The sequence below is a fragment of the Globicephala melas genome, chromosome 16 (assembly GCF_963455315.2).
Source record: "Globicephala melas chromosome 16, mGloMel1.2, whole genome shotgun sequence".
Classification (NCBI taxonomy): domain Eukaryota; kingdom Metazoa; phylum Chordata; class Mammalia; order Artiodactyla; family Delphinidae; genus Globicephala; species Globicephala melas.
Window position 1 is genome coordinate 58,970,381 of NC_083329.1, and position 16,586 is coordinate 58,986,966.

A 16,586-nucleotide genomic window follows, 5' to 3' on the forward strand; every position below is an offset into this window, starting at 1 on the left:
ATGGGGTACTGTTATATTTTAAGTAATCATTGCCTTTTCTGCTGTACGATATGACCCTTCTCATCTCTCTCATTCATTTTGCATGCCTCTGCTCACTTCTGTACAGCCACAGTTGAGGCTATTGAGGCTGAAAAAGGTACGATCAGAGTCCTTGCACTGGGCAGAGATCTGTGGTGTGTGGGTGGGCATCAGTGAATGTCCTGTGGGTGTGTCTTACTTCTAGCTTGCACAGTCCAAGATGAATCAGACTCACTGACTCATCAAGTTTAACAGTCATATCTTTTTCTTCTTCTTCTTTTTAAATCACAAGGACTGAGTTCCATAGTGACAATTTGGTTTTTTCCCTTTTCTAGTATAGTAATGCGACCAGCATTTAATGTTCCAGAATTCTTTAGAGTACAGCATGTTATGGTATAATATTATAGCATTTACAGTTGCAAATAAAGATCTGTTCCATATTTTGCATGATTGTGTGCTACTCAGATTTTTAAATTCTGAAGTGCAATCCTCTCTAGATGTAGGTTTGGTATACTCATGATATAAAAATGACATACTCATTTTCAGTAATTCACCTGAGAGTGCAGAGTTGTCACTGTGATTTTGTGCTGCAGTCTGGGCTAGTGTTTGCTGATAATATTACATCGCGTATATCATGTATTGGGTTGGTATTCCACGTTGCTGAAAGCTTTGCTGCCCCAACCCCTTACTTGGTTCACATGCACAGACTCTGAGTCCCAGGGATTGCATATTAAAGCAACCAAATTATAACCAATAGTATGGAAATTTTTTTAATGTACATTTTAATAATAGAGGATACATCACTCCAGATGAAGTGAATGAGAAACCATAACAATTGGAGGAGGATTGCCGTTTATTTTGATTTGGGTTTCCAAAGAACAGGCAGTGAATGGCCAGTGAATTAAGGAAAACATCTCCTAAAATATGGAACTATAAATACGTTTTACAATCTGCCAAACACAGATCTAACTCCTGGAGGCATTTCCTACCTTTTTCATTTCATATTGGTGGTAATGGGGCGATAATACCTTGACCTCCAAGGTAGTTCTGATCTGCTAAATTTTAACTTTCTTTTCTTCTCCCACGCTCTTGGTACAGATTTGTATGTTGAGGATTAACCTTGTTTAGCCTCCTCACTTGCCCCTACTCTTGTTGCTGCCTTACTGTGATAGTCACTGGTGATCTTAGGGCCTGAGGTAGGAGATAATTGATGTAGTAGAAGTCAGGTTGAGACCCTGAGACCATTGCCTGGAGGTCTTGGGGGCAGGGGAGGATTATTTTTGTGTGTGTGTGTTTTTTAAGGCTATGTAACACTTGTCGTCTATGAAGCTGTCATGTTTATATTTAGGTTTAAACATTTCACATTTTTAAGGGGAAATCTAGAATGGGGATAGGCTTCAGTTAAAGTAAGATTTAAATGTTGCTATGTACAACTAATTTCTTTCTTCTTAAAAATCATTAATTATGTTTTTGAAATCTCAGAAATGTTTTTCAATTACTGACGTATCAAATTTGCATTTTGTTAAGCAATACGAGGATTCTCTCCACCACATAGAATCTGCAGTTTTGAAGAGGCAAAGGGTTTGGATAGGATCAATGAGAGAATGCCACCCCGGAAAGATGCTGTACAGCAAGATGGTTTCAATTCTCTGAACACCGCACATGCCACTGAGAACCACGGGACTGGCAACCATGGTGCCCAGTGACCCACGGCTTCCCAGGGACTCTCACAGCTCGGGCCCCAAATGGACAGATCACCCGAGGAGCTGGAGGGGTCGGTCAAGCTGACTGTAAATGTCACAGTCCCTCTGGAGAAACCATTGTGCTTTTGAGACCCCAGCCCCCTTCCTGGATGGAGGCTTGAGGGCCCTGGGACATGTTGTGCTATCTGATAAGATTGGGTCATCGCTGCCAAGGTGGAGAGCAGTGAGCAAGGGGCTTGGGGCAATTTCCAGTGGAGGGCAACTACACCTCCATTTATGCTTGTGGTTCACACATTTAAGTTTACAAATGAGATTTCTTTTTCCCCTCAGTAGAATTAGATTTTGTTTTTCAACCATAACTTCAAATACAATCCTAAGAGATAATGTGGACTTTTTTTTTCCCCCATGAAATGTCTTTAAAGGATGAGTTAGCATGGTCTTAAAATACATTTCCGAGGTTACTAAGCTGTGTTTTGAATTATGGGCAAAATGCTGAGAAACCCAGTTGGCATTTATACAAAATGCTGACCTTAGGTCTGTAGTTCCTAAATGTGGCTAATTCTGTAATATAGTCTTGGTATTTTTCAATTATGAATGCATAACCTATTTCTAGGCAGACTCTCTTACTTGTACACAAATCCAAAAACTAATTTAGAATCTTTCTTGCCCAGATCTTTTGAGATTTACACCCCAGAGATTTAAGAAGAAAATCTCTAAATTTCAGAATTATGAAGAATTACAGAATTACTCATTTAAGGTACTTTAAAAGAAGTTTGTACATTGTCAAAGTAAATTTTAATTCAAATCATGTCTGTAAAACTTGACGTATTTTGTGTATGCATGTTTTCATTTTGCAAATATTTAATATATAGACCTATGATGTACAGGTACGACATGTATAGGTTACCTAGATGTTATGAGAAATTTTAGTTTACTGTGAGTACTCAAGTTGCTTAAATAGCCACCAGGGTGATTTACTGCTGGCTTCCTATCATTTTATGTTTTGATGCAAAGGAAATTTTAAAATGTTCTGGAAGTGTTTTTGATTAAGCAGTGCAGCATAGAAGCAACAGTTCTGTTCAGTCATTCAGATGTTAGTGGAAGCATAAAAGTCAAGACTGCATGTTGAACATTTTCTTTTGATAGTTACAGAACTGCTTGGTTAGACTAAATGGAACCATGTGCTAATTTTCACAATTACTGACCTGTATTGATTGCCACAGTAGTTTGGTATTTCCCTTTACTTTGGTGGCCTGCTTCCCTCATGCCCTGGAATACAACTCAGAGCTCCAGGCAGCGGAACCATCTATTGTTTGTTTGCCAGAAAGTGCACCCTGTATGGTCTCCTTTCTAAGTTGGAAATATTATGCATGTGCAGGACTATTTGAGTATTTTATAAACAGTAGCACACAATAAATTCCATGCATGGGCCGCTGCTCCTATCTCTGTGTTGGGTTTTATTTGGAAGATGTAGTCTGATTTGACCTCATGCAAATCAGAAAATCCTGTTAGTAGAATTGGGATATTCAGAGAAAATTATCTAATGGGTAGTTCATGGTAATATGATGAATTAAATTCTTGTCTTCATAAATTTTTCCTTTTTTTTCTTTTTTTTTACTTTGCTTATACTTGTTTTACATGAGCATTAGTAACTGAGCACTCTGGGTGCCTATTATAGGCCTAAATCTGTTATTTAAAATCAGTGTTTCACTTAACTTTTAACTGAAAGAAAATGTTATTGTCTAGAATTTTGTTACAGTAGTATTTGGAATTTATTAAGTTTTAACAATAAGAAAAGAATAATACTGCATTTTCGTTCTTTGTCACAATCAAAATAAGTATAGAATTTTGCAAATTGAGCGAAATTTGCATATTGTTCAACATTTTATAATAATATAATTGTATAGCAACTTTAATTACATTTTTCAACAATAATTATAATGATACACATTATAAAGCATTAATTTAGGGACTTCCCTGGTGGTCCAGTGGTTAAGACTTTGCCTTCCAATGCATAGGGTGTGGGTTCGATCCCTGGTCAGGGAGTTAAGATCCCACATGCCTCGCGGCCCAAAAAATAACCAAAACATAAAACAGAAGCAATACTGTAACAAATTCAATAAAGACTTAAAAAAAAAGCATTAATTTAACTTGAAGTATATATACATGCCTAATTCAAGGTAGCAAGCAGAACTCCAATTGTTGATCATTACAGCTTCTGCTTGCTGTAATATTAACTTGCATCCCAGTCCATGAGCTGCCTTTACAGTTATTATGTACTGTATACCTTAAATATTCTCTTGATGTTATTGGTCTATGAAAACTATGCATCTCTAAATTAAGAGCTTAACTAATATATCAGGTAGCAGGAACTTCTTTAGTTCCTTAGGTCCATTACTAGGGTTATATAGTGTTCATGGGAATCATGGGTAAACATAAAATATCATTAGCAAATCAGAAGAATTAGGGTTAATGGCAAAAATTAAGAAGAAAATAAGAGGAAGGAATGGAACTCAGAAAAAGTGGTATACATGAAGAGTGGTAGAATATCACCCAGTGCCTCATAGATCCCTTCCTACTTTTTTTTTTTAATTTATTTTACTTATTTTTTGGCTGAGTTGGGTCTTTGTTGCTGTGCCCGGGCTTTCTCTAGTTGCAGAGAGCGGGGGCTTCTCGTTGCAGTGTGCGGGCTTCTCATTGCGGTGGCTTCTCTTCTTGCGGAGCATGGGCTCTAGGCTCGCGGGCTCTAGAGCACAGGCTCAGTAGCTGTGGCTCACAGGCTTAGTTGCTCCGCAGCATGTGGGATCTTCCCAGACCAGGGCTTGAACCTGTGTCCCCTGCATTGGCAGGAGGATTCTTCACCACTGCGCCACCAGGGAAGCCCCCTTTGTACTTGTTGATTAGGAAGCTCTTTCTAGTCTGTCTTCTAACTAGTTTCACAACGAACCATAGAAGTACTTTTAAAGGTTTTTTTTTTTTATGTAACTCATGATGAATGCAAATTGTGAAAAGTTCAGATCTTTCTAAATTGTAAATTTAAATGTCTACCAGAACAGTAGTAATGATGGTGAAATGTAAACTATTCAATGTCAGTTTTTTTCTATATATCATCTCCCTTTATATTCAAAGATGACACTTCTGAGTTAGAAAAAACAATCTGAGTTCTTTTACCTTTTGCAGTTCAGCCATTAACAAACCTCAAAACCTTTCAATTTTCTGCCAGTTAAACTTGAAATTGGCCTGAAACCTTTGCTTAAAATGAATTACCCCTATTTTATTCAGGATTTTTGCCTGTTGCAACTGATTTTCCTTTGTCCACAGCTATTCTACATAATGTTATGTAATGTTTTTTTTGCATCCTTAACACTTTTCTTCCACCTTCCCTGCTTGTAGTTTGTGCTTTCTACATTTTGGGGTTCCTTTGGAATCCATTCTCTGCATCTGTTCATGCATAGATTTATTTGCCACGGTCCAGGACCTTATTGCAAGTGGTTCTGTTCCCCAATTTGCTGATGTTCACAGAGGCAGGTAAGTGACATAGCTGGGCCCACACATAAGCAGCGTCAGGTCGTAGAGTCATATAGGACCACTGCACTAACAACTCTGATAGGTTCTGGAGCTTGATAGCTCTAAGTGAAAAGGAGCTAGAAATGTGGAATTAAATTCCCTGGATCAGCATCCATTACAGGAAGGAATGAGATGTTTGAGTTCTTTTCTATTTTCTCTTCCTAGATATAGTGTGTGTTTTTGGTCTTGCTTACTTTAATATTCCAGAAAATTTTATTCCTCTTTTAAAATAAACAGGTGGAATGCCCCTGATGACATTCACTCAGAAAGTGCCTTGCTCTCCTTTCAGGGAAATTGAATTTTACAAATTAATTCTGGACGTTTCCCCTCCAATTGATTTCTTTCTGTACCATTAAATGACCATTTGTATTCTCCTTTTCTGGGTATCATATTTGTACTTAAACCTACATTGGTCACTGTTGAGTTGTGTTTGAGCAGTGTTTGTTACGTTAAAAAGGACTTGGGGCTTGGGAGAACTCATCCTGTGTCTAGATTGACATCTAGAACTCTAGGGGTTCCTGTTCCTCTGGGCTAGTGTTTACCTTTTTCAATCAAATACTGACTTCTGAACTAATCCCAAGGGCTTTTTCCTGACGCTGGGGACTGGGAGCAGAAATGCTGCCTTAGTAAGAGAGGTCCAGGAAGCAGTAAGCTTCATCTTTCCTCAGCCTGCCTGGCCTTTGGTGAGTTTGGGAGTGTTGACAGAGTTCTGAGCCTTCCTGGCAGAGAAGGAAGGTCAGAAAGAGAGAAGTCCAAGGGCAGGGGGCCAGGTCCTTATTTGCCTCGTTAGGGAGAATTCAGTGTTGTCTGTCTGGTTGGCAGGGCATACCTTATCACAGAGACTCAGCATTTCAGCAGTTTGCAAAGGAAAGTGATATGAAGGGACAGCTGCAAATCAGCCACAACGTAGATCTGAGGAGATCAAGCATTTACTTCACTTGGAAGAAAGAGAGAAGGAAGGAAGCTGAGGGCTTAGCAGGGTAAGTTACTTTTCCATCAACTCCTCTGCTTGCTTAGTTTATAGTTGAGTAAAGTATTTATCACTCCAGGGAGTGTTAATCACTGATAAAGCTGCTGAATGTTGTCCTAATAGCAATGTTTCTAATGTGTTTCTCCTTTTCTTTTTCTCTTTCCTAACCCCTTTTGAGGATCCCCAATGATGAGCTTCACTCACCCTTCTCTTCCCTACTCCCTAAAGACATTTTTTGTTTGCTGGTGAACTTGAGAAAATTAGATGGGCCTCACTGGTCTGGAGATGGTGAGAAGATGACTATGATTTAGGTGAAATTTGAGGCTGTTGGTGGTAAGGAGGGGTGAATATGGGAGACCTAGGTGTGGGGATAAGCTAGCTAATATTTTAGAGAATTTAGAGATGAAGGATAAGAGTTTTTGTAGGCCATCCAGTTCATGTCTCCTCTCCAGTCCTTGGTGTTGGTGTTCTCTCTCTTATATACTGGGAATAAATTAGACCCCAAGTCACTGCCTTTGTTTCTCTCAGGTCAACTCCCCACCCCCAAACTTGGAGGATACTAGGCCTCATTGCAGGAAAGTTAGAACTAGGGGGGCTGGGTACACAAACTCAGACATGAGCCTGATGATATATACAGATGCAAATGCAAAGACCTGGCTCCTCATTCCCACCTTCTTACCTTCCTGCCAGAAAATTATCCATTTGTATCAGGAACCCACTGTAGACACAGAGGAAAATATGGCATCAGGGGTTTCACCAACTTCATGCCTCGCCAAGCTGTGTGATCGATCCCTTGACTTCCAGCCAGTTCATCCAGTCTTCCAGTGGACTTAATCTTCCATTGGAGGAAGATCGCTCATTGGAAAGGTGGATAAGTACCTTTCTGGTCTTAATTGGCTTCCATTGCAGAATAAAGGCCTTTGGTTGAATATCAGGAAGATATTTATTATTACTTCTGGAATTTAAGACTATTGATTTATCTCAAAGATACTTTTCCTCGATACCTGTAAAGAAAAGATGAGTCCATTCTTTCAAGGTTTAAGAAGGTGGTGTCTTGCCAGAGGGGGCTGGGTAGATACAGCATATGAGTACTTATTCTAGAATTGCAGTGGTTCTGGGAATGTGATGAGAATGTTTGGTGATTAAAAGTGGAGGAAAGGGCTTCCCTGGTGGCACAGTGGTTAAGAATCCACCTGCCAATGCAGGAGACACAGGTTTGAGCCCTGGTTCGGGAAGATCCCACATGATGCAGAGCAACTAAGCCCGTGTGTCACAACTACTGAGGCTGCACTGTAGTGCCCGCAAGCCACAACTACTGACGCCTGCATGCCTAGATCCCGTGCTCCACAACAAGAGAAGCCACCGCAATGGGAAGCCTGCGCACCGCAACGAAGAGTAGCCCCCACTCCCTGCAACTAGAGAAAGCCTGTGCGCAACAACAAAGACCCAATGCAGCCAAAAATAAATAAATTTTTTTAAAAAAAAGTGGAGGGAAGAGCCAGGTCAGTTTTTGGAAATGGTGTCCTAAGGTTTGAAGGCAATTCCATCTGCCCTTTAGGAAAGAGATAACCCTTAAATCCTAAAATAATGTACTATCTTTAGGTCTAATTTCTTCTTTATTGGTGGGAATGTAGAAGATGTGATACGCAGATGAACTTAGTTATCTCTGTTTTGTGGACTCTGAAACTGGCCGTTCATCTGTGGGATGAGGGGGGAGAATAGGGGTGGAATGAAAGGACGAGGAGAAAGAAACTACAAAGGAAAATCAAATTAGTTCCTCCATTAACCTGAGGACCGTGGTTTGCAAGAGCCATGTTGTAAGATAATGGATATTAGCTGGATGATTTGGGGAGGGTTTTTGTTTGATTGTTCTGCCACCTACATCTCAGCTGAATGATGATTCTGGAGTTTTTTCCTAACAGATCTAGTTCAGAAGGATTAAATGTCAGACCATTTTTGTAACAAAACACAATTCTTGATTTGAACTTTTACCTCATTGACAATAAAAAACAACCACTGTCAGCATTATCCTCTTCATTTCCCTGTCCCTGAAGGCAGTTTATCTGGGGAATAAAACAATTTTTTAGCTTCAAAATCTCTATAGATACCTTTCTTCTTTTTTAAATTGAGGTGAAATTCACATAACATAAAATTAATCCTTTTAAAGTGAGCAATTAAATGGCATTGAGTACATTCACATTGTTGTGCACCCACTACCTCTATCTAGTTCTAAAACGTTTTCATCACCCCCCCCAAAAAGCCTATAACCATTAATCAGTTACTCCTCATTCCCCTTTCCACCCAGCCCTTGGCAACCACGGATCTGCTTTGTCTCTGAATTTACCTATTCTTGATATTTCATATAAATGCAATCATATAATGTGTCGTTTTGTGTCTGGCTTCTTTAACTTAGCATAATGTTTTTGAGGTTCATCCACATTGTACCATGTATCAGTACATTTCTTTTTATGGCTGAATTTATATATATATACATATATATATACACATACATATATATGTGTATATATATGTGTGTGTGTGTGTGTATATATATATATATATATATCCCAATTTGTTTATTCATTTATCTTTTGATAACCTTTAGTTTGTTTCTACCTTTTGGCTACTGTGAATAGTGCTGCTATGGACATTTGTGTATAAGCATTTGTTTGCATACCTGTTTTCAGTTATTTTGGGTGTATACCTAAGAGTGAAATTGCTGGGTCATATGATAATTCTCTATTTAACTTTTTGCAGAGCTGCCATACTGTTTTGCACAGCAGCTGCACCATTTTACATTCCTACCATCAGTGTAGGAAGGTTCCGGTTTTTCTGCATCCTCACCAACACTTGTTGTTTTCTAGTTTTTTGATGATAGCCATCCTAATGGGAGTAAAGTGGTGTCTGTGGTTTTGATTTGCCTTTGATTAGTCGTGTTGAGTATCATGTGCTTCTTGGAAATTTGTATATTTTCTTTGGAGAAATGTCTATTCAAGTCTTTTGCCCATTTTGTAATTGGGCTGTTTGTTGTTGTTGAGTTTCAGGTGTTCTTTACATATTCAGGATATTAATCTCTTATCAGATATATGATTTACAAGTATTTTCTCCCATTCTATGGGTTGCCATTTCACTTTGTCCTTTGATGCACAAAAGTTTTAAAATTTTGATATAGTCCAGTTTATCTATTTTTTCTTTTATTGCTTGTGCTTTTGGTGTCGTATTCAAGAACTTGGCAAATACAGTATCATGAAGCTTTTCCCCTGTGTTCTTCTAAGACTTCATAGTGTTTTTTTTTTTAACATGAAAGTTACCATTAAAAAAATTTTTTTTTCATTAGTTAATTTATTTTTGGCTGTGTTGGGTCTTTGTTGCTGCACGCAGGCTTCAGTAGTTGTGGCTCATGGGCACTAGAGTGCAGGCTCAGTAGTTGTGGTGCACGGCCTTAGTTGCTCCGCGGCATGTGGGAGCTTCCCGGAGCAGGGATTGAGCCCGTGTCCCCTGCATTGGCAGGTGGATTCTTAACCACTGTGCCACCAGGGAAGCCCCTAAGACTTTATATATAGTTTTTCTCTCTTACACTTAGATCTTTAGACTTAATAATCCAGCTCAAACCATTCTAGTTCCTTAGTTCCCAGAATTTTCCCATCTACATTTGTTATGGTCACATTCTTCTTTGTGTTTAGAGTTCCTGTTTCCCTATCTTTGTGTATTCACAGTATTGCCATATTTCATGGTCTGTTCCAACTGCTGCTTCATAAAGTCTGTCTGTAGCTCACCAACTGAGAGACACTCTTCTTCTGATCTCCCATTAGTGCTCTAGTTTCACTTTTCTTGTAGGATTTATACACTGCCTTATATTATAGTTTATATCTAACGTCTAAGACATATAGATGTTAAGTATGTTTTTTCACATTTGTTTCTGTTATAATATTTTGCAAATGATTTTATCTGTTTATCAATAAATATTTATGTTTTATTTTTTCCAGTATAGTCCCTTTTGTTTACTCAACCCTCGTGGAAGGAATGGGAAAAGACAGGCCAGGGAAGGAGGACACCACAAGAGTTCTCTCTAGGTAGTGAGTGGGTGTGGGTTTAGTTCTACTTCAGAACTCACCTTTTTAGAAAATTTTCCTAATAATGTGCATAACTTGGCATTGTAGTGCTAATTTGGTATTGCATTTGATTTCTACTTTTTGGTTTATTGCTTATAAATGTGATGATAGGTCTTTTAAAATGAATGTTTTCCTTCCCCAACTAGATTAGATTGACTGTTTCTCTAGTTAGATGGTAGTTTCGGACAACCAAAACTTTTTTTTTTTTTTTTGCAGTACGCGGGCCTCTCACTGTTGTGGCCTCTCCCGTAGCGGAGCACAGGCTCCGGACGTGCAGGCTCAGCGGCCATGACTCACGGGCCCAGCCGCTCCGCGGCATGTGGGATCTTCCCGGGCCGGGGCACGAATCCGTGTCCCCTGCATCGGCAGTTGGACTCTCAACAACTGCGCCACCAGGGAAGCCCAACCAAAACTTTTGTTGCTTTTTCCTCTAAGTTGATGTTTTAAAATACACAAATAGTATACGAATATATTCTTTGTATAAAAAGTCACACATTACAAACAAGTCTAAAGTTCCCTTTTATCGATCCAATTCCCATCCTAGTGCCTTTTCCCTTCCTCAGAGTTAATCACTGTTATCAATTTTATATGAGCCCTGCCAGACTTTTCTAGGCATCTATATTATATATAGAACTTCATGTATAATACATATATGTATAATTATAGTCACATATAATTATTTCTCTTTTTCACAACTGCCTGTGGTGATCAGTAATCTGTAGATATGAAATAAATCTTACTGATACCTGGGCCTGAGAGACTGGAATGACAAGTGAAAGGTCAAACATATGAAAAAGCATCATATGTGTCCAACTTACAAAATTCCATTCCATATCTGTTCTACGTATAGTCCCCAGGTATCACTGGACAGGCCATGGCTCCACGGTCCCGATGACGAAGGCACAAGAAACTCCCCTCATCAGTGGCTCCCGTGGTTGTGACCCCACCCACAGTTGTGACTCCTGTGCCTCTGACCCTCTCAAAACCTGGACCTAGCATTGATACACTTGGCTTCTTCTCCTTGGAGAATAATGTTCCTGGCCTATCCCAGCTGATCCTTCAAAGCTGAACATGAAAAGCTATGAAGAATACAAGTGAGTGACTAACTCTATGGAAGAGTGATATATTGTCACTGGTAGAAGTGATTCATAAGGTGGAGAGGGAGTATAGCTTGGGGAATATGGGGTATTTGCAATGAGGGATTTTCTCATCCTGACTTTTGCCAGTTTTATTACTATAGAAGAAATATAATTTGCTTAAAAGAGAAACAATGGGAGTAGGAGAGGTGCAAATATATAGGAGACAAGGTAAGAGTCATGAGAAATTTTGGAGGTGTTTTTCCTATTGCCACTCCTTCTTCATGCTGTTTCTGCAGGTTGGTGCTAGATGGGGATACTCCTGTATCAGGCTTTGGATATCGATGCCTTCAAGAAATGTTCCAGAGGATGGAGGACACATTCCGATTCTGTGCTCACTGTAAAGTACTCCCTAGTGGCCTTTCAAACTCCAGGGTCCTCTGGCAAGAGGTGATTAGTTGGGGGCTAATAGGGGAGACATCCGGAATGATCCTATTCTAAGACCTCATCGCAGGAGGAAAGGTCTGAGAATTTTCAGAATAACTTCAGGCTTGCTCCTCATTTTGTGTGATCTAGGCCACAGAGAAATTAGAAAAGGGTTGCTTATAAGACTCCTGATTATTTTGGTATTATGGGGAGGTTAGACCGGAGTATAATCCTTTCTACCTCTCTCCTCCTTTTTTTTTTTTTTTTTTTCTTTTTTTTTGCGGTACGCGGGCCTCTCACTGTTGTGGCCTCTCCCGTTGCGGAGCACAAGCTCCGGACGCGCAGGCTCAGTGGCCATGGCTCGCGGGCCTAGCCGCTCCGCGGCATGTAGGATCTTCCTGGACCAGGGCACAAACCCGTGTCCCCTGCGTCGGCAGGCGGACTCTTAACCACTGCGCCACCAGGGAAGCCCTACCTCTCTTCTCTTGAGTACTTAAGTGGTAAGACCGTATCTGTCTGGGGAGGTTGGGGTCAAGCCACACCTGTGATAACAGGGCAGCCACAAACTCCTGCTGTTTTTTTGTTTCTGTAAGGGATGTAAAAAGTTAGTTCTAGACAGAGGCTGAGGTGTCACTGTAACCCAAGAGAAAAATTACGTTCCCACTCCCTCCTGCCTCCTGTGCCAAACATAGTCCCCAAATTTGTTGCAGCAGCTGTCATTCCTCTCCCTACTTTCCTCACCCGGTGATCTTTCTTCCCAGGTGCAGGAATATCAGTTCCCTTCCCCAGGAGTCCCCCATTCACCTTTGAGGTATAGGAACATCTGTTTCTGGGCCTCATTCTCTCAGGTGCAGAAGTGTCTATTACTGTGGTCCAGAGTGCCAGAGGTCAGACTGGCCAGCACACAGGAGGGTTTGTCAAGAGCTGCGTCTTGTAGCTGTGGACCGTCTCATGGAATGGCCTCTGGTCACAGGTGGAGTGACAGTATTGGGGAATTTTGCCATAATGGTCATAGTTGATGGTACTTGGAGAAATATATGAAAGTGTGTTGTTTTGAGGAAAAAATGAGGAACTGAGTGGGACAGGGCAGTCTTGGGGACAGGTTGGGAGAATGAACATGGAGGGAATATTGAAGCCAGGGAAGGATTAGGTCATTTCTTATTCCTTCTTTCCTGCAGGTGGTTTTGTCCTTCCCTCAGGACCTTGGTCTTGGCTGACTGAAGGCGCACAGGGCTGGGACACCTGGTTTTCTATGTGACGTTTACAGCTAGAGGCTACTCTGGATGCTATGCTTGGTAGTCAGGCCATGACCACCCTGTGGGCCAGTGTAGGATGGCCAAGGCCAGATCCAGATGTCCTGCAGGGCTCTTTGAAGCGGTTGCTGACAGATGCCCTGTCACAGCCCTTGACACTGGGCTTTGGGCTTCGGGCCTTGGGGATAAATGTTGGGAGGGTCGGGGGAAGCACAGTGCACGTGGTTGGTGCTTCTCATGCAGAGACGTTCCTTACTCACCCTGGGACTATGATGAACTTGGCTACATGTTTCCTGGGCACCTTGGCCTCCATGTAATCATGGTTGGTGTAGGTGTAGCTGCTGGCTTTTCACAGAGTGCCTCACCTTCACTCCTGGAACCTGGCACAGTTCAGCTTAGTAGCCATAGGGGCCTCTATCATGACTTCTGGGAGGAGCAGGTAGAGTCTGGGCAGATAGCCCATCCAGATTTGGTGGTGGCATTCCATCCAGGTAAGAGTCATTTGTTTGGGGGAATACAGGGTCGGTCCTCTGGGAGTTTTCCATCCTGGCTCTTGTACCTTTGGAACCCCATTCATTTGGTCAGGTTGAGCGTAATATAATGAAGACCTTGGTTGATCATTAGCCATATGTGCTACACCTGGGTCCATAATTTTCCATTAAAGAATCTGGGGCGGGTGATGGTGGTAAATGAGCATTGGAGGTGAGCAAGGTGAGGGGTGGACGCAGTCAAAGAAGTATGTTGGTTAGGGTCTGCCTTAGCATTTCCCCTTTCTATTTCCATCTCCATTTTTGTTCCATAGGTTTCCATGCTTCCCTGGACCTGATGGAGGCTTGGCTGCCCACCCTCTTGCTACTTCGTGATTATGAGATCCCTACAATGATTACTGTTTACAGGTTTTGACCTCCTCCTATTTGTGATACCTCCCCAATTCACTCACACCTCTATGTAGATGAGCTCATTTCTCTCCCCCTTGCTCATCTTCTGCCTTCTGGTGAGGATTTTCTTCCTTCCCATGCTTGGCTTTCTCATCCCTTCAAAGTGCTATGCTAGTTAACTGAGTAGTTAGTCTAGACATTTGGGAGGGAGGGATAGCTGTTGCGTTAGTCCAGCCTTAGGTAATTTTTGGGATTGATGAGCAGTTCCTCTCCTATCTCTTTCATAATCAGCAGGGCAATTTTTCTTATCTGTCTCCCATAGCCAGCAGGAGTTGGCAGCCTCTTTGCAGATTCTGGTGGACATGGATACACACATCACAGCCTGTGGAGCTAATCCTTTTGCGTCCCTCAAACCTGAACAGGTCTACTCCAACCCCAACAAGCAGCCAGTATACTGCAGTGCCTACTATATCACGTTTCTTGGAAGCTCCTGCCAGCTGGATAAGAGGCAATTGGAAGAGAAAGTAAATGGCAGGGTATAAATAGCTGAGCCAGATCCTGACTGGGTGTCTAGAAAATGCAGAGATTGTGATGAAATTACCTGCTGATGCCAGATTATTGCCAACTTTCAAATCCACTATATCGTAAACTTAATTCACTTGTCCTGGTAGATTCTAAGCTGAATGGGAGCTCCTGTATGATGTGACTCATTTCCAAGAGGTTAGCCACATGTAGCTTCTAGAGACAGGATTCTAGATTTAGTGTGTGGAGACAGGATTCTAGATTTAGTGTGTGACAAAAGGCCCTTATATCAGTCTTTGTAGAGCCTTAAGTTCCTAAGAGTTTCCTTCATGAGAAAGTTATACGTTTTGACTTTAACCGGATGGCACCAAGGAGAAGAATGGCACCTTATTCTTCTGAAAAAGACTTTCTTCTTATACAGCAATTTGGGCTAAAAAATGCAGAAGTCTTAATGACTTGAAGTAGTGGAAAAATGAGGAAGTAGAGAAGTGGTTGGGAACGTGGGGGAGGTTGTGAGGATTGGCACACTGTTCTACTTCCTGGCTTTTTCGAGATACATGTCTCATTTTCCTATTTTCTCTTGGGGACTTCTAATTTTAGAGCAGCTTTTTGCCCTTGTGTTGTATTTTAGGTATCCCAGGGTGTATCAGGGTTACTTGAATACACTGGAGTTTGTTATCACCTGGTCTATACCACAATAAACTCAGTTTGGGGCTTCTTAAGTCACTTGTTTTATCTTATTTCCTGTTCACTGCCAAGTGTTACTTGTCTACACAGAACATCTCAAGATTGGAGGTTTCTCTCTTGCCAAAGGAGTGATTAACATCAGCTCTCTTTTTGGGTCTGCCATTCTACCACACCCTGTCTATTGTCATCCTTCTCTTATCACACTCTCAGGATTAGGATATTCCCTGGATATTCATTTCTACAACTTGCTGTGACCTCAGCCTCTCCACTTACATCCAGAATATATATATAGAACTCTTACAACTCGATAATAAAAGGACAAATAACTCAATTTAAAAGTGGGCAAATGATCTGAACAGATGTTTCTCCAAAGAAGATATACAAATGATCGATAAGCACATGAAAAGATGCTCAACATCGTTAGTCATCTGGAAATACAAATCAAAACCACAATGAAAGAAAGTGCTTCTTTTGCTAGGATGACAACAATAAAAAAGACAGATAATAACAAGTGTTAACGAGGATGTAGAGAAATTGCAGCCCTCGTACACTGCTAGTAGGGATGTAAAATGGTGCAGCTATTTTGGAAAACAGTCTGGCAGTTTCTCAAGAAGTTAAACATTAAGTTACCATTTGATCCAGTTATTCTGCTCCTAGGTGTGTACTCATGAGAAATGAAAATATTTGTGCACAAATGTTCGCAGCAGCATTATTCATAATAGCCAAAAGGTAAAAATAACCCAAGTGTCCATCAACTTGTGAATAGATAAACAAAATGTGGCATATACATATAATGAAATATTTGGCCATAGAAAAGAATGAAGTACTGATTCATGCTACAACATGGATGAACTTTGAAAATACGCTCATCCATGTTCATGTTAAGTGAAAATCCAGTCATAAAAGACCACATATTATCTGAGTGCATTTATATAAAATGTCTAGAGTTGGCAAATCTATGGAGACAGAAAGTAGATGAGTGGCAGCATAGAGATGAGGATGGTGAGCATATTGGGGATGATGGCTAAAGTATATGGGCTTTATTTTTGGGGTGATATAAATGTTCTAAAATTGTGATGGTACAACTCTGAATATATTAAAAACCATTGAATTGTACACTTTACATCAGTGAATTATATCTCAATAAAGCTGTTACCAAAAACAGTTTTTTAAATCAGAGTGTAAAAAATGAGAATATTTGTTAAGTGCTTAACAGTGTCTAGCATATAGTATGTATTTAATAAATGGTAGCTATTATTGAATACATACCACTTTGAATATTATTCAGTAAGATAAATAGATTGAACTTACTGAGCAAGATGGTTCGACAATGGAAAAACCAGTCAGAATGCCATTTTTGTGGTTCAGATGATG

The 16,586-nt window shown here is 40.6% G+C and overlaps 2 protein-coding genes across 9 annotated transcripts in view; both read left to right on the forward strand.

Moving 5' to 3' along the window:
• PPP3CB (protein phosphatase 3 catalytic subunit beta) overlaps window positions 1–3,152 on the forward strand; it is a 47,947-nt gene extending 44,795 nt beyond the window's left edge. For all 8 annotated transcript variants that reach the window (XM_060286077.1, XM_060286078.1, XM_060286079.1 and 5 more), the window contains 2 exons: window positions 107–136; window positions 1,546–3,152. In XM_060286077.1, coding sequence (XP_060142060.1) covers window positions 107–136; window positions 1,546–1,724 — 209 coding nt within the window. In that variant the 3' untranslated portion in view covers window positions 1,725–3,152. The remainder of the gene's footprint in view (window positions 1–106; window positions 137–1,545) is intronic.
• A 125-nt stretch (window positions 3,153–3,277) lies between these two features.
• Window positions 3,278–16,386, forward strand: MSS51 (MSS51 mitochondrial translational activator). Its single transcript, XM_030862597.2, is given in 8 exon segments — window positions 3,278–11,428; window positions 11,431–11,464; window positions 11,746–11,888; window positions 12,708–12,845; window positions 13,051–13,386; window positions 13,389–13,616; window positions 13,928–14,021; window positions 14,326–16,386. Coding segments are annotated over 8 exon segments (1,377 nt in total). The 5' UTR covers window positions 3,278–11,244; the 3' UTR covers window positions 14,546–16,386.
• The last annotated feature ends 200 nt before the right edge of the window (window positions 16,387–16,586 follow it).